The 20,073-nt window shown below is 41.0% G+C and overlaps 1 protein-coding gene and 1 long non-coding RNA gene across 3 annotated transcripts in view; one reads left to right on the top strand and one right to left on the bottom strand.

Moving 5' to 3' along the window:
- The first annotated feature begins 8 nt into the window (after positions 1 to 8).
- On the top strand, positions 9 to 19,029 carry LOC134497721 (uncharacterized). Its single transcript, XR_010067938.1, has 4 exons — positions 9 to 261; positions 1,896 to 2,022; positions 11,772 to 11,903; positions 18,519 to 19,029. It is a non-coding gene; the product is annotated as an uncharacterized LOC134497721 (long non-coding RNA).
- Positions 7,329 to 20,073, bottom strand: part of FAM171A1 (family with sequence similarity 171 member A1) — a 64,343-nt gene continuing 51,598 nt past the window's right edge. For both annotated transcript variants that reach the window (XM_063303575.1, XM_063303576.1), the window contains exons 6-8: positions 13,994 to 14,110; positions 11,821 to 11,935; positions 7,329 to 10,223 (exon numbers count right to left, since the gene is read on the bottom strand). In XM_063303575.1, the coding sequence (XP_063159645.1) occupies positions 8,531 to 10,223; positions 11,821 to 11,935; positions 13,994 to 14,110 (1,925 nt within the window). In that variant the 3' untranslated portion in view covers positions 7,329 to 8,530. The remainder of the gene's footprint in view (positions 10,224 to 11,820; positions 11,936 to 13,993; positions 14,111 to 20,073) is intronic.

Below are 20,073 nucleotides of genomic sequence, written 5' to 3'. Positions count from 1 at the left end.
CGGGCGGGCGCCGCCGCCGCCGGAGGAGCGCCCCCTAGCGGCCGACCTCCCTCCCTCCCTCGCTCGGCCGACGCCGGGCGAAGATTCATCTTCCGCAGGTAGCGGTCTCCCGCGGCGCGCTCCTGCTCGTCGGAGGAGCTGGGTCTGGGGCTGCGAAGGACAATGGCTCTTCAGTGAATGCCTTCGCCAGCCTGCCCTTCCAGCAGGATCCGCGCGCGGTGCTCGGCCCCTGCAATTCTATCCACGCGACAGCCCAGTGAGGTAGGTTAGACCGAGAGATGGCGGCTGCGTCCTGTCCCCGCCAAGCCGCGACGCTTGAACCTGGGTTGCTGAGTAAGCCACAGTAGATTGGTTCATGCACGCGTAGCCAAAATCCGGCAAACCACCTTAGGGGTGAACAGCCTGTCGTGCGAAAGTAGCCAAGTGAGAGGGGCGCCGTATAAGCTGAAGCGAGCTTCGGAACCGTGTCACGCTGCGAACTTGCGGCATTCCTCGTTTCTCTGCCCTGGCCGCATATTTTAAATGTGTTTTTCATAGGAGGCAGCAGAGTAAATACCAGAATAGCAGGTGGCAAACCACAGAAGTAACTCTCCCTAAGAGAGATGAGGGGGTGACTCTTCTAAAGGTGGGGGGAGTCATTTTTGTCCTGAAATGTCCAACATCTTTATGTAAGTTTTACAAATTAATAAGCAAAAGAACAAATGAGCACTTGATCAAATATGTCTTAAAAGGCAATTGACAGCATACCAAAATAAATCTTATTTCCACCAAATATAGGTCACAAAAGAAATGTCTGCATCAGACTCTTGTTTAAAATTTAGTTAATTTGAAATGATGCTACCATCTTTCTTCTGCATTTTTTTAAATATACAGCATTCCTCCTCTTATTTTTTAAAAAAATGCGCCTGAGGCTTCCATGCATTCACAACGTGCGTTCTGGAAGCAAGGGTGTTTTTTGGAAAAGAACTTTAAGAGGCAAGTCTGCCCAACTTAAAAGTGCTTTCCTCTTTAACGGGAGAAATATTGTTCATCTAACGCTAAGTGTGCTGGAAAGCCTTGATCTCTTCCCTGGCCTTTGACCTGTCTGCTTCTGATGGGTTCGTAGCTTGTGCTAGGTCCAGTTGGCTGAGAACTAGGGTTTTACGATCCTTTGTGGAAGCTGTCAGGTTTCTATGATTGTCAGTTAATATCCTGCAACTCTTGTTCCCTCCCCTGTCAAACAGCTGATGCGTAGGATTCTGCCTAGCTTTAGCGGTGGGCAGCAGTGGTGTGGCTGCTGCTTATGCCAAGAATGATGGTGAAGGATGGAAAAGAAGTCACCATCGTGATGACATTGTAGAAGGGCAGAGTAAAATTGGGATGGTGTGCATTCAAGTTGTTTTTTTTTTAACATTCAGGACAACAGCATCATGTCTTCAAGCGTTACTTTTCAATTCTTAGTAAATAAGATTTTTTCAGAATATGCTAAAGATCCTTTGAAGACACTGTCTAAATCTAACTACCTATAGAATGAGTATTTTACTGAGCTCTCAATGAGTACATATAAGGTTTGTACTATAGCTAGTTCAGCCAATTCTGGTAGCCTTGTGATTAGTGCCATGCTTCCATTTTTTGGCATGGCCGCTTAAAAATACTGGAAAATTTCAATTTCCAAAGAGGCTTCCCAGGCAGGCAAGACCATATATGCTGAAGTTGATCTGCTACTTGATGATGGTTGATAGTGAAGGAGGTATCCTGAGTCAGGCTGCTGATCCGTGAAGGCAGGGTGGGGGGGCAATCTATGCGTTGGAGGCTGCTCCTCTGCAAAGTTTTGGGAGTTTGGGTTGCCACCTTTAAAATCCTAAATAGTGTAGTACCAACATTTATCTGAAAGATTGCTTACACTACCTGACTAGGGAAAAGATCTCACCAGAAATGACGTAACCCTCGTCCCCCGGCAACTGTGTGTGTTGAGAGTTAGAGAGAGAAAAACGCATTGCAACATCATGATGCAAACTTCATCCCTTATGTGCAACATTGCAGGTAAGAAAGGCGGTTTAATATTTTGGGTTTTGTCATTTTAGCATTAACATTGTTAGGAATAGACCCCTGTACCCCTAGCTATCCTTTTAATTGGGTGTGCACAACTTCTTTCTGGCCAAAGAATATCTTTGGCCTTTAAGTTCATTTCCCAAAGTGGGTGGGGCCAACACAAAACCTCAATTTTATTTCATTTACATTAAAATAAATGGTTGTGTGTTTCTATTCTGAATGGTCTTTTAGGTGCATTTTTTACCCCTCCAGAACTTTTTAAAATCCCTGTGATTTTACCACCTAGGACCTCAATATCTGTTCAATGATTTGTTACTATATATCTGTATTCTAAACTGAGTTGATCCCTTTCTCTCCTGGAAAAAAAGTGTATGCTGCAAGTTATAGTTTGTGACTGAGTGTTAAAACTGCGATTTATGCAGGGTTTCTGTGAGCCTGGGGGGAGCCTGTATAAATACTATTTGGTTAAGAAAATTAAATACAAATAACTCCTTTACTCTCTCCCTAAACCCAATATTTTGGAAAACGGAGCCTTTTTATCCCCAGTCTTCATCAATACTTACTTTGTTCAATGACGCGAAATACATCACCCAACTTCTCTATCCCAAACTGGATGCCTTAAATTATGATCATGTTTTTTATTTGGGTACCTGTTTTATTCATGAGAAGTGCCCCATTTGCACACCGTGATTACATTCTGCCTGCTAATGGCTTCGTTTCAAACAATAAAGCAGTAAGCCCAGGAAAGGACAACCGAGCAGATGTCACTGTTTACTGAGCAGTAACCTTGGCCTATGGTGGCTATGAGGAAGATTGCCAAGAGGCTATCAAAAAGTCTGGAGTCCCAGTTAATTGCAACTGTTGTGGCCCCTGCCAGCAGCTGAGTCAAAAAGACAACTGTGAAACAGTCAAATGCTCCCTGGAGAAGGCACGTGCTAGTGTGAGAAAGGAGCAGCCAGTTCAGATTTGTAGCGTTGCGATGTTATAGACATTTAATCACTCAGTCCGTAAATGTTCAGAAGTCTTTGCTGTGTGATTAACAGCCATGTATGGATGCAGGCAAGGAAGCTGGGAGTTTATTCTCAGCGGAGCCTCCCCCCCTCAGCTACTAGGGAAATCTGTTCTATCCAACTTATTTTTCTTAGCGCTCCCACTAAAAATGATTTTCAGTCTTTTTCTTTCTCCTATTTTTTTTTAACCTGCCACAAAATCTGGTTTTTGCTTTAGGGTGGAATCAGATGGATTATTCCCCCTACCCCCACTGATTTTTAAAGAAGAAGATCAGTTCCCTGTTGTTGTTTTTCAGCCTAATCCTTTGTTCTACTGTATTCTGAATTTATCTGCACCCTCCTCCCACTTTTCTTTCTGGACTCTGACCTTGCAGACTTCAGTATCAAAATCTAGCAAAACCTTCTCTCCCCCCACCCCATTTTCCTCATTTCAACTTTTTTAGCATCTTGCCGAATGAAGAGATGTGTACACTTCCATGTCTGTCTTTGGGTCTAATAAAGATGTATGACCTAGGATAGTATTTGAATTCTTTTAACCTCCTTGATTTGCTTGGCTGATGCCTCCTACTTATTTATGTACTACTGTATATTTATCCTGTCTTTCCTCAGTGCAGTTCATGTGTTGTATGTCATTTTATCCTCACAATCACCCTGTGAGGCTGGTGGGGCTGAAAGATAATGGCAGTAGTCAGCCAAGAACTAGTAGAGGCAGTGTGGTGTAGTGGTTAAGGAGCTGGATTGGCACTAGGGTGACTTGGGTTCTGGTCCATGGAGCCTCCTGGGTGACTTTTGGGCCAGTCACTCTCTCTCGCCCCAGTGTGCCTCACAGGGTGGTGGTTATGGAGGAAAAAGCGGGGGGGGGGAGTTTCCTGTATATACTACTTTGAGCTATTGTACAAAAGGTGGGATATCAATCTAATAAAGAAGAAAGAAATATGTAGGTAAAGGTAAAGGTTTCCCTTGACGTAAAGTCCAGTCGAGTCCGACTCTAGGGGGCGGTGCTCATCTCCGTTTCTAAGCCTTGGAGCCGGCATTGTCCATAGGACACTTCCGGGTCATGTGGCCAGCATGACTCACGGAACACCGTTACCTTCCCGCCGAAGCGGTACCAATTAATCTACTCACATTTGCATGTTTTCGAACTGCTTGGTGTGCAGGAGCTGGGATTAACAACGGGAGCTCACCCCGCCGCGCGGTTTCGAACCGCCGACCTTCCGATCGACAGCTCAGCGGTTTAACCCGCAGCGCCACCGCGTCCCCAAAAGAAATATGTAGCTGCATTTTAATTTAGGGTATTCTGTGAACTCAGGCCACATAGCTGATTAATAGTTCAGTGTGTTATGAATACAGGTAGTCCTTGACTTATGACCATTCATTTAACAACCATTTGAAGTTATGATGGTGCTGAAAAATGACTTATGACTGGTCCTCGCACTTACGACCATTGCAGCATCGTCACATGATCAGATTTCAGGCACTTGGCAACTGGTATGCATTTATGATAGTTGCAGTATCCTGGGGTCACATGATCATCATTTGTGGCCTTCCCAGGGGGCTTCTGACAAGCAAAGTCAATGGGGAAGCAGGATTCGCTTAACCATCGCAGCAAAAAGGTTCGTAAAATCGGGCATGACTCACTTAACGACCACATTGCTTAGCGATGGAAGTTGATTCCAATTGTGGTCATAAGTCAAGAACTACTTATATTGTCTGGAGTAAACCATAGTTAATTTAACCTTGGATGAGTCTAAAAGCTGCTGCTGCTTAGTGCAAAGGCCCTCAGAGAGTCCCAGAATGAAGTGCCCAAAACAGGAGTTGCTGCCTAGATGAATCACTAGAGGCAGAAATAAGTCCTTCTTTTCCCTTTGCAAGCCTAAGAACGAGTTACGTTGCCTGGAGAGTGGCTGTTCGACTGAGTCTGTGGAGGACACTCTCATGTCTCAAAGGCAGCCTTCAAAAGTGTCCTCTTTTGGTGCTGTAAATATCCACCTACACCGAGGGAAGGCTTCGGAAGGGAAGGATCAAAACATCAATGTGACATCTCTGGTTGGAAGAGGAAAAGAGGAAATTCTGTCAATCACTAATCCATGGGGGCCATTAGTTCACTTGCTGAGACTGCTGCATCACAGACAGGAGCCAGCTTATGGGAATAGAAAACCACAGCTACAAATCTGGGAAACCAGATGCAGGTCTGTTTTGCATATGGAGGTCCTGGAAATTCAAACTACAGTATGTTGTATCTGAACCAGTTCAAGGCCTTATTTTGAGAAAAAACACTACTAGTTCCCTACTAAATACAGTGAAGATGGAGAGTGCTGTAAAGTATCCAAACCGGACCTCTGGAGCAGGTCCTCCTGTTCTCCTGAAGCAGAACAAAAGCACTGACCTGACACTATTTAATGTAAGGTGTCAGTTAATTGCTGTAGGTTAACCTCTGCTGTCAGTAGTCAAGACCTGTTGTTGTTTATTTGTTCAGTCGCTTCCAACTCTTCGTGACTTCATGGACCAGTCCACGCCAGAGCTTCCTGTCGGTCACCGCCACCCCCAGCTCCCCCAGGGATGAGTCCAAGACCTGTTTAAATCCTCAAAAAAAAAAAAAAAAAGGTGATACACGTAATTCCAAGGAACAGAGAAATACTTGTTGAGGAGGCCAAGAGCTTTGATTGGAGCTAACCTGGCCAGCAGCATCAGCTCAGGGATATCCTCTCCTGTAATGGTTGAAACATTCACATCTGGAGTTCACAGCGACTATAATCATACAATGGCTTTCTCCATGTTTTGGGTATTATTAATATCCACATTGGGCATCATGGGTTATGGCATCACTGTGATTTGCTGGAGGTCCTGCTGTAGGAATACACAGAAAACATGGGGAAGAAAGCTTCTGATATGCCTATTAGGTCTCCTGTCCCTCCCCATGAAAGGTGGTGATGTTTTTTCTTTACCTCTTCAGAAGCGTATGATGGTGCCCCAGAGGGGTCTAGGTTATTAGAAGCCCTGCATGTTACTTTTAATCAATTATGTGAGAGCAAAACACATTACAAAGCAAATATGGAGTTCCAATTTATCTTTGTGATGTCTTCTCATAACCTTAAGGTAAGCATGGAATATTTCCAAGGATAAATACGGGAGGAAGAGGAGGTGATTAAGCTTTTCCTAAGCCTGGTGATTCTTTCTTGAATTTACCCCTCTGCATTTTTACATAGACAATTTCCTTTCTTACATTCAGTTTACTATGACATGTTAGTTGGTTTTGGAGATAATGCATTTGCCTAAGTAACATGTAATTTTGTCCAGAGGTGCAAAAAACAAACTGTGGTTTGTTTGCTAACCTTCCTTGCACAGCATGTTCATCCCAAAGCCACAAGTGGCTTAGTTTAAGGCACGGGGACATAATGCATTACTGTAATCAGTATGGTCTAGAATGGCATGTACAATCTAGACCAGTGTTTCTCAACCTTGGCAACTTTAAGTTGCGTGGACTTCAACTCCCCACCTTCCTTCTCTTAAGTTCTCAGACCACAGAGATATGGATGTTACATTATGTCACACTCTCATATACACGTTTCACACGACAGCCATCCCCCTCCCCTTAGGGGGGGATTTTTTACATAGTAGACATCCTCTGTGGTGTTTTTACTTCTGTTGACTAACCGGAAGCAGTGTGCAGGCAGTTTCCCCTTGTCTGGGACTCATCAGGTGCCTGATGAGTCCCAAACAGGACAAAGAGTTAAGTATGACAACAACCCAGCAAACTGCTGCTTTCAGCTGACAGCAGTTCGCTGTCTGATATCCCAGACACCTTCGTAGTGGCTAGCTGGGTATCACTTGTGGCTTTTTTCTGTTTTAGGAAAAGCAACAGCAACATCACAGAGAAAGTTGGTGGTACACATGCTGGATGGAAGAAAGGTTGTTTCTTCTTCCAGCTCTTTTGCTTCTCAATACTATAGATCACATCCCGACTCCCACGCACAGATATACGATATGTTCACCTCCATCTGAGTTAACCTAAAAGAAGCCATCGTTTCTTAACGGAACAATGTGCTAAACCTATCCACAAAATAGCATGCCTAGTGAAATTTCTTTTCGGTGGCTACTTTGGTGCAGGTACTTCTAGCCACAGAATAGTGTTCTTGGAACCAGGGAAGTTGAAAATGTTAATTTTGTGGAGAAATGCAGGAGAAGGTAGGGACAAGCAAATGTCAAAGGTAATTAATCACACAATGTCCTGCCTTGCATTCTATGAACATTAATTCCTTCTATAAATTGATGTAATAACTCATAATATTCATTCTATGAATATTTATTCATAGGACATAGGCAAATTGACCGTAACTCTCACTTACTACATATTCATTATTTTATCTCTCAAATAATAATGCTGTGACTTCAAAGAGGAATTTTTAAAAATCCTCAGTTTTTAAAAACTTTATTTTTGAATTATAATTTTTGGATAACCAAGCAGTTTTATATAGAGAAAGCACAGAAGTCTATCTGGCACTTTTGGATAGTTTATAACAACTCTGCTCAACATTTCTAAAACACATTCAGTCCACTTGCTTGGTCCAAAATCCATGTTACTTGAAACTATATACATCATATATACAGTCAGTGAAACTATTTTGGCTACTTTGGGGTTTTTCAAAAATGTCCTATAGTCTATCCTTGCTAAACAGAATCCACAGTACACACCAAAACTAGCGAATACACTGTTTGGAAATAAGGAGTCATTCAGCAGAGACATTTGATGGCATGCAATTTAAAGAAAAGATACGGCTTCAGAATTTTTTTTTCCCGTTAAAAAATCTGATTATTCAAGGCGCTAGCAAAAGAAGAGACTGTTCATTGTTCCTGTAAAAAAGGCACTTGGAATGGGGACTGAAGGAATCAAAGCTGACTTAAAATATCAGTTTGGTTTCATAAAAGGCTCTTCAAATTCCAAGAAAAGCTTGTCAAGTTTCATGTCAATAAAACTCGGTGGCTAGGCAGACTACAGTAAAGACAGACAACATTTTGGAACTACCTTGTAAATAAGTAAGAAAAAGCAAAAACAAGATTACTAAAAAGCAGCAGTGCATAGCCTTCCTTTGAAATAATGCATATCTGTAGACATCAAGTGTTGAACTCTAGTTAAAGATACCCTTTCAGTAGCATCATTATGATACAATTGAATTAAGAAATAATAACAAAGTTTCACATAGATCCCTTTTCAGGGAAATCTGAGGTTATAATCTGCCATACCACATGCCAAAATGTCCAAATGTCCTTGATGGCCAATATCAAGTAAATGGAATTCAAAGTCACACTTTCATACAGACTTCGCAAAATGACTAGATGAGTTTGCACAGAAATTATCTGAGTGAACCTCAGTTGTAACCCACCACAAGGGTTATTTCATCTTTTTTTTCCCTCCCATCAGTATCAACAGAAAAAAAAATATTTGGCAATTATATATTCTCCTGGGGAAAAAAGGTAAAATCTCCCATAGGTTACTTCAGATTGAATGTCATGAGTGGTCTTTCCTCTCGCTTTTGCCAAGGACTCTTTTTATCTTCCCCTTGATCGTCATCATCGTCGTCATCATTATCATCGTCAACTTCACTATGGACAGTCATTTTATGTTCTGGACATGTTAAAGGCTCTGGTGAACTTTCTACAGTTCTTTTTATTGTTTCCTCCTGCAGGCTGGGCAGCTGGCCACCTGTTCTTCTGCTCCCTCCCTCCAAAACACATCTTAGAGTATTGTCTTCAGGACTACAAACTGCAGTTCCACATTCACTGCCACTCTGGTCTACTTCATCCAAATAAACAAGCTGCGTGTAAGTGCTGCTGTCTGGAACTTTCTGCTCTTTCTGTGGATGTATCTGCACTTGCTGGTGGGTTTGTTGTAAGTGATCTCCCCTTCCTTTTCGGGCAGATTTTGGCTCATTCATGTCAACCCCAGAATCCAGGCTGGCGTCGTTGCTTCCATTCCTTCCAGCTCTTTGAAGATCAATGTATGAATGTCTAACATGAGCATTTGAACGCCCATCCAAAGACACAAACCATGCCCGAGGATGAGGTAAAGGCTTGCCTCCACCTAGCTCCATTAGAGCTTTTTCTGTAAGAAGCTGCACTTCGCTATTCATTTGCGCCAGTGAGGCGTCATTGAGGGATGCTGGAATGGATACTGATTCAGACATAGCAACATTCTGTGGTTTCCATTCACCTGCACCAGCTTCTTGCAAATGTTGCTGGGAAACTGCTTGAGCCGCCAGCTGTTGTGGCTGCATCTGTTGCTGTGAATGTGGGAAAAGCTGTGAATGAGGACTTGACAGTTCAACTTGGAGCCTTTCTATATCTATTGGTTGATCAGTAGGGAGAGGCTGGCTAATATAAGGATGTTCTCCTGGAAGCTTCATATAATGACCAGGAATGACTAATGTAGGCAATACTTTTCTGTAAACACTATCATTAACCTGATCAACAGAATTACAACAGACCAGCTGACCTGGTCGAGGAAAAGAAGTGGGTCTTTCAAGATGGTCAACAGAGCGAGACATCATACATTCAGAGGACCTGCAGTCTAGAAGTTCCGTTTCAGGGGCTGAAGGGATGGGGTACACTTGTTCCTGAATATTATATTTACTCCCTGTAGAAATATGATTCATGGATGCTTGCTCTTGCTTCTCAAATAAAGGCCGACCTAACATTGCATTGTAACTGTGTCTGTGGTCTCCTTTGTCAGGTGAACCATATCCTTCTATTATTTCCAGAGACTTCCTTGGGTTTATAGAAAAAGAATCCAATGATTTAAGGTAATCTTTTTTCAGACTCTCATTAGATGCCATATTCTCTAGAGACATGCGGCTCTGGTCATTTTCCTTATGGGAAAGCAGTTCCTCTCGGGAGCTAAATTCCTGTGAGGTGCTGTAAGTATGTTTCAGCATGGGGGTATGCATATCTGCTTCTCCTCCAGAACATCCTTTGTCCAAGTGGACAGCCACCATCAGCTCCTTGTGGCCAGAAGATTCTGGATGCCTGTTGCTAGTAATGGAGAGCCCACCGGGAAATTCTGATTCACGTCGGGAAAAGACTAGATTGAGGTGGGACATAGAAGTTGATTGATCCCTTTTAGCACCACTGAGCGTTGAAGTTAAGTGTAGTTTCTTATGATGTTGACGGGGTTTCAAACACTTTCTCCTAATGTTAAAAAAAGAAACAGAAAAGGAATTAATTTAAATGGGACCTGCAGCAAAAGAATGGTCTAGTGAACACTTATGTGTTCAACAACCTATGCCTTCTTCTAGTTATCATAAACTTGGCTCCCCAAGATGGATTAATACAAATTATGGGAACTGTAGTCCACTATATGCAGGGAGTGCTGAGTTAGAGAAAGCTATTGCACGTTTTAAGAGGTTCAAGCAGGTTGAGGCCTCCTGATTTTAATTTGCAACTGAAACTGAATGTTCTGTGGCTCAATCCTCACTGGAGATTTATTTTTTTGCCCCCTTTGTGTTTGTTTTTTCAAATTTGTTTTTTCAAGCTTACAAATATCTCCCTTTTTCAGGGGCTGTTAACTTTCAAACACCTCCATGTATTATATTTAATACTTCAACTGTAGAGATAAATACTGAAACTCATGTTAAGAACAAAAAGAGATACTGTAATAAAAGAAAACAATATAATAGAAGCAGACGTAGTAGAAGAAAGTCAGCCTTATAATTCTATTAAACTTAATTTTAACAGATAATAGTATATATAGAACTACTTTAACAACAAACTAGTTTTACTGAAGGAAATATTTAGGAGAGAAAGAAAAAAATAATGTTACTATTCCTGGTTTAGTTTTTGTTTCAGCAAACGCCATATAGATTACTTGCATTGTGCTGGTATGAGAGAACTTTTACTTCTCTTCCATTTAAATAAAAATGCTACAGTTTCATAAACTATTATTGGTTACTTCCATTGTGAAATTAGATTGCTCCATAATATGGCTTGTTGCACAAGCAAGTACAAAAATTAACATAAGCTGCATCCAGAAGGATCTTAATATAAAGATCTATTTTATTTTAAATGCTAATATTTGTAATATCATTTCATTTCTCAAAGGGTCTTTAGGGTAAAACCACTAGGTCTTAAAGTACTGCGCACAATAAGATAAAGTTAGACCCACATAAAGAACTTTCCTCAATCTGGTGCCATGGAGATGCGTTAGACTAGTAATCCAACCTATTTGGATGGCACAAGTTTGTGGGCAACTGACATACAATCTTCAGGTAGCTTGTTGAGACTAGTACAGCCTTTCTCAACTTTTTGACCCTGGAGGAACCCTTAAAATATTTTTCAGGCCTTGGGGAACCCTTGCACATTTGGGTTCAAATTTGTATAGGCCAGAAGTTACAAAATTATTGTGTAGGGCTGTATATATGCATTAACAGTGTTCTTAAACTAAACATAAAGAATGAAACTGACCTCTTTCATGTGAAGTTGCCCGAATTTGAAATAATCTTTTAAATAAATTGTGATCTCCCAGGGAACCCCTAGTGACCTCTCGCGGAACCCTAGGGCTCCATGGAACCCTGGTTGAGAAAGCCTGGTCTAGTAGGTAGAATCCAAAGGTGATGTATGGAAATTATAAATCCATATAAGGTTTGCTAAAATGTTGCACTCATAGAGAAATAAATGTGTTCCTCAAAAGTGCTGATAGAAAATAATTTGGTCTCTTTTCCTTCCATTCATATCCTTTAGGCCAACCCACTGTGCAAATAAAATGAAATATAAAAATGGGATATTTTACCTGCAGTAGTATAAAAGGAGGCACAGCAAGACAAGTAGTATAAGAGCCATCCCTCCGAGAATTGCCAAAAGAAACACTGTATGGTAAGTAGTGATGTCCTTCGATACAATGAGACCTACAAGAAGGGGAAAAAATTAAAACTCCAAGGACGGGCAATCCAAAGCTTTCTAACCCATTTTAGTGTATTTTTAGCCATCAGCTCCCATTTTGACGACCCCTTGCAGTAGAATATCATCTGATGAACCCAATCCTCCTCTAGCAGGATTCTCTGATGGTATCAAGCAGCAACCCTGATTACGCAGGTTTCAAGAGCTGTGAGATGCTGCTGATTTGAATTACCCACAGTGCCTAAGAACAGGCCTGTGCCAAGAGCACTGTGAGTAAATAAAGTGGTAGGCAATTCAGTTCACCACCCTTTGACACATGTTATTTGGATAGTGGAACCAACCAAAAGAGTGGGCCGGGGCTATTGTCTGCAGGGCATCCTGAAGTGGCCACATATATTTGGAGATGACATGTGCCTACATAATGAATGATCCAAGAGGCCAACAGTCAGCCAGTGGGCTTGGCAACCCTCTTGTTTCAGCTGCTTGTCTGCAATCTCACTTAGCATGGCTGGTGAACTCCCTTCAGCTCTAATTGTTAGAATCTGCACACAGTTGAATTAGGAATTTTACAGGATTTCACCAACAGTCTGGTCTATACACACAGCCAAATGATGTAGTCACATGGGAAGCACTCTTTCAGCCTGTGCAAAGGGTGGGAAGATAGCACTATGGAACGTTCTCAGTCTATGTAGGCATGCAAGTGTGTTTCTGTCTAATTAGCACATCAAGGAAATGACACTGTACGTTTCTTTGTTTTAACCATGTTCTAACTGTAGGATTTATTTTTTTGCTTGAGTAGAGTCACTAAAAATGTAATCTGGATCCATGATTTGCAGTCTGACCTGGGATATAATCCACTTCCCACTTTAGAACTCTTGCTTCATTCCTATCTCATTCTGTCCATGTGTAAATCAGGACTAAAACTGATCATATATCAGAGTTGGTAACCATTTGTGCTATACTTATGTGAGAATTCATGGAGCTAAGGGGAAAATCGTTCTATCTGTGGCAGGAAGGGTCTAAATCCTCCATATGCTATGATTTTCTGAAATCAGCCACATGCCACATACTGTAACAATGATGTAATTTGAGGATTATCCTACAACTATTTGGAAGTTGTTCTGGCAGCATTAAAGACATCCAAAATGCAACATTATTGACCTAAATAACTTCAGTGTATAAAATCCCTTTAAGGCTAAAACTTTATTTTTTAAAAAAATGTTTACTAAAATACTTGGAAAACCTTAACAAACTTTAAACTGCTTTCAGAATTCCTGGATGCATCAATAAAATGTTATTGTGAAATGTACACATTATTTAAATGTTGCATAATATAAAATTTACTGTAAACTAATAGCAAGTTTTGAAATGGATCTTTCCCTTCCCTTTCACACCATCCTTCAGTGTCCTGAAAAGCTCTGGCAAAAAGTACTTACCCCACAAGCCAACAGTCTTATCCAAAATGATAAGGGAATTGCCTAAAATTGGAAAAAAGGAGTCGTACAGCATGTCTGTAAGAGGGCTATTTTTGGCAGTTTCTCCTTTTACAACCCTGCAAGACATAGCCCACTATGTTCAGAAAGTACTTCTTGCCAGAGCTTTTCAGGACACTGAAGGATGGTGAGAAAGGGAAGGGAACGATCCATTTCAAAACTTACTATTAATTCACAGTAATGATGAACTAATTCTACTTTATTGTAAAGCTACATTGACAAATCTTGCAAGTCTGAAAGTACAATTCTCCCCACCCCCTTTAAAGCCCGAGAAACTAGGGAGGGCCCTTTTGAAACTCTTGCCCTGCCCACTATCTAACTGCAGGCTATGCTGTCTCTTATCTGACCATTCCCTTGGCAGCATCTCTTTGCCCCGTCTCTCAAGGTCTTTCTCACATACCATTACAAAGATGCTGCCCCTACTAGTTAAAAGGCCCCCTGCACTCTCTAGATAAGCTTATTTTGAAGAGCTAGAGGATAAAATGGGGAACAGGTAAAATCCATAGTGCAAACTTCTTTATATTTGCCCAATGCTATATACTTATCCTGGAGCAAACAAAAGAAGACTCTCACCTGGATTTGTGGGTGACATGGCTGCAACCCAATAGCCCAGCTGAGAGGCAATATAGGTCCAGGTCATTTCACTTCCTTCTTGTTCAACAGTGCCTAAATTGCTTTTCAACCATGTCCCTGTAAAACATGTAAAGAAATTTATAAAATGGGATATAAAATAGGACGGAATACAAGCAAAGCTATATGACCATTATGCCATAATTAATAATGATTTTCAGATGCACAAACTGGTAAGAGCAAAACAGTAATAATAGTAATAGCCATCATCTATAAATTAAATGGTAGTAGTTTTGTTTACTGACCACCAGTGGGTGCCACAGTTAAGAATTTGAAAGGGGGTGGGAGGCACCTCAGATCCTCAAAATTTAAGTTTGTTCCAACTTAGATACTGTGGACCAGTATTCATGTCAAGGTTCGGAGACATTATGTACGTTGAGAACAGAAAAGGTTGGTCCAGTGTTACATTTAAAACTAGATTTTTACTCGGTGTTACAGTTGCATGTCTAGTAAATTAAAACTGCCAAAAATATTTGAGTTACTTGGAAATACAAAGCCAACATCTTTCCACACTAAAAGATTGTAAGAGTTCCAGGATAGACAATATTCACACCCCTTTAAAAGCATTTTCCCCTCTTTTCAGAGGGATACATGCGTGTGTGTGTGTGTGTGTGCGCGTGTATGGGTTTCAATACATTTTTTATCCCAACCTGAGGTAGCCAAAAAACCACATGCTGGATTTCTTCTAATTGTTCCAGTAAAGCTCAGTCAAAGAATAACTTAGGTCACTTGGTTTTGCTAACAAAAGGAAATACAGGTAGTCCTCGACTTACGAGCATTCGTTTAGTGACCATTCGAAGTTACAGCGGCGCTGAAACAAATGACTTATGACTGGTCCTCATACTTATGACTGTTGCAGCGCCCCTGCAGTCACGTGATCAAAATGCAGGTGCGTGGTGACTGGCTCGCACTTACGACAGTTGCAGTGTTCCAGGGTCATGTGATCGCTATTTGCAACCTTCCCAGCCAGCTTCTGACAAGCAAAGTCAATGGAGAAGCCAGATTCACTTAATGACCATGGCAAAAAAGCTCATAAAATCGGGTGTGACTCACTTAACAACCACCTCACTTAGCAATGGAAATTCCAGTCCCAACTGCGATAGTAGGTTGGGGACTACCTGCACTGTATTGGTAGAGGAAGATGATTACATTATTATCGCATGAGATTAAGATGTCTTCTGGTTTGTTTATTCAGCAACTTACTGTTGGCCTTAACCTAATGGCTGCCTGCAGGAATACCCTTTGAAAGGTGCTCTGTTCAAGACATCACTGAAATGGAGCATCCTTCACATTGTTGCACATCTCTGGTTTTAATTGACTGGCAACTTTAATTGTCTTTAAAAATATAATTTGCTGGGTCTGACATTTAATGGCTAAGAGAACAAATCCAAATGGCACGACTTGTAGCAAATGTAATATAATGATATTGGGTTGATCTAAAATTAGTTATATTCAAAGCAGATCTAACAAAAACAATGGGATTTCCTTAGTCATGACTAACACCAATTATTTTTAATATCTAGCGTGAACTTACATTTTTTTACTACAGGAACACCATTTGAATTTAGCACTTTGGACATTAAAAAGTTTCAGACTGTACTTATTTCCACCAGACTTTTATTCTATAGTAAATGTTTCATTTCTTGAGACATCAACACTCGAAAGCAGTTTATCTCACACAGCTACTCTGTTGGATGTATAGTATCAAGTAGGTAGCCATTCTTCCCTTCTCCTGACCTCCGTTAATCAGTCACTCCTATGAAATCTGTATAGTTCCTTAAGATAGTTTCCTAAAACCTAGGATGACATATTTTATTGCTGAGAGGCTTATTTTAAAACATGCCAGAAAATGGATCCAAATATACAAAGAGAATGAATGGGGGAGAGGACATTTTTTTAATTTACTTCAAGTAAATTATGCAGTGCTATAGATCTCCATCGGATAGTTGTGTTTGAACCAACATGTTGCCGGGCTGCTTAGCATAATGCTGGCTGAGAACCTATCAGCCAATGTTTCTGTGAGAGAAAGAGACAGACAGACAATGGGACTTCAGTTTTCTGTAGAATTTTTCACTGAACAATTGTTTTTTACAGGCCAGAATCAATGATCATTTGGCTTCTAAAGTTCCCATACGAGATCATACTTTTAGATTTTGCTCCAAACATACACTATCAATATTAGAATACTTTGCTTAAAAAGTGATGTAATGCTTTGCCAGGTTGGTTTGGGGATTGAATCAGGAGGCAGCATCCTACAAAGGAAACTCCTCTGTCTCCCTAAGGAGGAAATGCCATTCTTACTTCAGAAAGGGGTGTACTGGTGACCCAGGTCTGTCTTGGACCACTGAGATGGAGAAGAGGAGGAAAATGCTGCAGCAGAGATATGTGTGTGCTAAAAATACGAGTATCTCAGATCTTGCTCTGTTATCCCTTACGACATAAATCAGGAGAGAAAGAGCTCGTTTGCAATGCCCTCCCTTGGGAGGCCACATCAACAGCTAACACTCTTCAGGAGGAAAGGCAGATACCAAAAATGTCTTGAGCATGAGACTACCAAAGGAATTCTAAGGGAAATTCTGTTGCTCCTGCTACATTTTTTTTTAAGGAATTAAGAAGGAGACTTACTAATTTCCTAATGGGAGGAAGACCTCCCAAGGGGGTGCTCATATCTGCTACAGCAAGTTTCAGCAAAACTAAACAAATTAAAAAGCAAAATTAAAAAGGACCTTGCTTAAGAGCCTTAATGCACAAGTAGTACAAACAACACATAAATGCATTGGGCACAATCTAGCAAAATTAGGATCACCTTTATTTTGAACAAAATAAATTAAAAGCCTCTAATTTGAATATTTTGACATGCTTTTAAATAAGCTCGATACTGAATGGTGTGAGATGGTATTGAATATGCAAAGTATTTTTTGCTAGATGGTAAGAATTTATTCCTGCCTCTGCTCACCAATAATTTTACTTGGCATCAGCCCTGAAACTTCATTCTTCCTTCACATTTCATGCACCTAGCTTTTTACCAGCTGTGTGGAAACAACTGTTTAGTTGTAGTTATTTCCTTCAATGATTGTGAGTTATAACACCTTTAGTTAGTAGTCAAAAGCAGGTCAGTGTGTCTGCTTTTATTATTGAAGTCTGCAGAGGAGGCATGAACTGATCTAAAATCCCTTACGTTTCAAAGGTTCAAATCCCATCCTGCAGCCTTCCCCATCCTAACAGCTTCCACATGTGTTGGGTCTGCACCTCCCAGAATTCCCAGCTATCTGAAGCATGGCCAGGGTCAGTGACAGATGCAGCCCCTGCACATCTGGGGGACATCAGCTGCTCTTGCGATTTAGGAGAGAGGCCTTGCTGCCATTAGCAGAGCAAGGTGCTGACCTGCAGAGGCATACACTGAGAACCGCAGAGCAATGCTAGAGAACAGAGCTGTGTCTGCACACAGCCTGGACTGCACTTTATAAATCTGATGAAGAGAAGGATGTTGCTTCATTATCAGTGCCAGTTCAGTTAAGCTTCTGTGTGGTGGTATGTGTATATACCAGGGAAGCGTCTTGTCCTTTGCTGCAAGTGGCAAAATCTCCTTGTCTGTTTCTGGTGTCAAATGTTTCAAAATCTTCTTGCAAGGGGCAACTTAGCTCCTTCCACACACAAGGACCGCACTAATCTGGAATGGGTACTATGGCCTCTGTCCCCATGATGCTATATGGACAAACTTTCAGCTCTCTTGCTGTTTCAAAGGAAATGCAGCACAGAGTTTTGCAGGATCTCCTCTGGAGGTGAGGGACCACTGACAGGAGCTGGAACCTCCCAGCTCCTTGGATTTGCTCCTAGCCAAAGCCAAGGCCCCATAGCACCTTGCCACAATCCCTGATCTTTTGAAGTAATTGGGAGAAAGATGGTGACTTGCATTTTTCTCCTTCATTGCAAAACAAAGTGAAGAAATGAAGGAGATGGGGAAAGGCTGCTGGCTAGATCTCAGAGTTTTATACTTCCCATTTCCTTCTTGTCCTTCTCCTTCAACGTCTTCCCCAGCCCCTGGGAGCAGCAGTTGGAACACTCATAGGGCACCATGAGTGCAATTCTGAGGAACTGTAGGGTAAAAGCCATGGCTGAACGGAACAGCTCATTAACTTGAAGTTAACCTTCGCTGGTTGGACCTAGGTGTACCTGTGCTTGTTTTGACAACCCTTCTGGTGGGAAGGCTGGCGATGCAAAGTGCCTGTGCATGCACACACGTCTGGAGATGGCCTGGAAAGTTCCTTAGAGCAAATGCACCAAGTCTTCCAGAGGATACAATCGCCCCAGTGTTTTGATATGTACTTCCATTTTCCTTTATGCAGAATAAATACTATGATCAACTTTCTTTGGACACTGAAATGATTAATTTAATGAGTAATAATGATTAATTTATCCAAAGTGAATGAATTACTTTTTCATTCATTCTAGTTCATTTCATTCCTAGGCAACATGGCCAATGGTGAGGAATGCTGGGAGGTGCAGTTCCACAAAATCCAGAAGACAAAAAGCCACCTACACCTGCTACAGAAGTTTGCTTAGTTCCCAACCTTTCGTGTTTATGTCCCATCAATCACTCTGTCGAAGAATCTGAGACCCACCAAAAAGCTCATTTTTCCCAGCACGTTTTGCTGACTCAGTATGATGGGAACTGTAGTCCAACATATCCAAAAGGCAGCAGATTGGGAAGGCTGACGTAGGGGCTATGGAAGTTGTTTTAAAGTTACCAGGCAACAGTCTAAATAAACATGGTTTGATCAGGGGTCACATCCTCCTCACTTTCCTCAATTGTTTCATTTTATTTTTTTTTTGCATGGCCTCCAGCCAGCTGCAGTTTTTCCTTCAGCTGGCTACTGTTTTATAATAGAGACATCACGATTTGGCAAACCTATATAAGCTATCCTGGATATCTGGGGACACTGGTAAGTAAAAAATGAATATTTGCATGCAATCTCTAGGGGAAAAATGTTCCCAGAGGATAGTCCTTTGATTTATTACTAAAATCCAAGTTGAACTTCACTGTTTTGTTTCTGCTGTCATTTCTGTCTCCTTTCCTGTTGTATGTGTAAATTACCTGCCTAATACTGAACAAAAGAACATGTCTGTTTCTGCACTTAGCAATTCTAATTACATCTGAAGTAGAGAAGAGCACATTATACACACAGGTAGCTTCCTTTGTTCAATTCCCCCCTCCCAAACTTCTTTTTATAATAATGAAAAGGTAGGTAGAACTCAAGAGACATAATACATTATACCGAAGAATGCTGTTTCACAGATGGTATAAAATATACAGGTTGTTTTTGTAGTGAAAAACATTTACGCAGGCTTTTTAAGCTGTAGCCCTTTATGATTCATATTCCAGCCTCATGTTACAGGTAAATTTATAAAAGAAACAGCTACTAATATAGCATGGCTGAAAATGCAAAACGTATCCTGAGCAAGGAAGGGGAAACCACGGCTCAGAGGTATAGCACATCATGCTAAAATAATGCTCAATCTTCAGTTTAAAAAAAAAAGGCTCAGAGGCAAACAAGTATCTGAAAGGTTTTTGCCTGAAATGAAGAACAGCTACTGTCAAAATAAAGACAGTATTGCTTGACTAGATGGGAAAATAAAGAGTATATAGCACCTTCTTTTGTTTGTATCAAGGTCAGACAACATGTGGCCCTCCAGATATTCTTGTATAACTCGCATCATTTCTCTAAATTGGGCTTGCGAGCTATGGCTAATTAAGAGCTAAACTATCCCATGGATTGTACAAACTTGAACTAATCTCGTATGAGAACACCCTCCTAGTTAATGAAATAAACTTTGTCTTTTAAGTATGTTTTACTGCGTTATACACATCAAAACTGAGGCAAAAAGAATTTTTTAGGTTTAAATTAAGGTTGAGAAAAAGTTTTTTTAAAAAAAATCTAATTAAATCAGATAGAAAACAATGGGACTACTTAACTGAGTTCTTAAACTCCACTGGTATTAAGGCAATGAAAAAATGCCTACCT

This window comes from Candoia aspera, chromosome 4, assembly GCF_035149785.1.
Source record: "Candoia aspera isolate rCanAsp1 chromosome 4, rCanAsp1.hap2, whole genome shotgun sequence".
Classification (NCBI taxonomy): domain Eukaryota; kingdom Metazoa; phylum Chordata; class Lepidosauria; order Squamata; family Boidae; genus Candoia; species Candoia aspera.
Note: the sequence above shows the minus strand (reverse complement) of the source record. Positions and strands in the feature narration are given on the sequence as shown.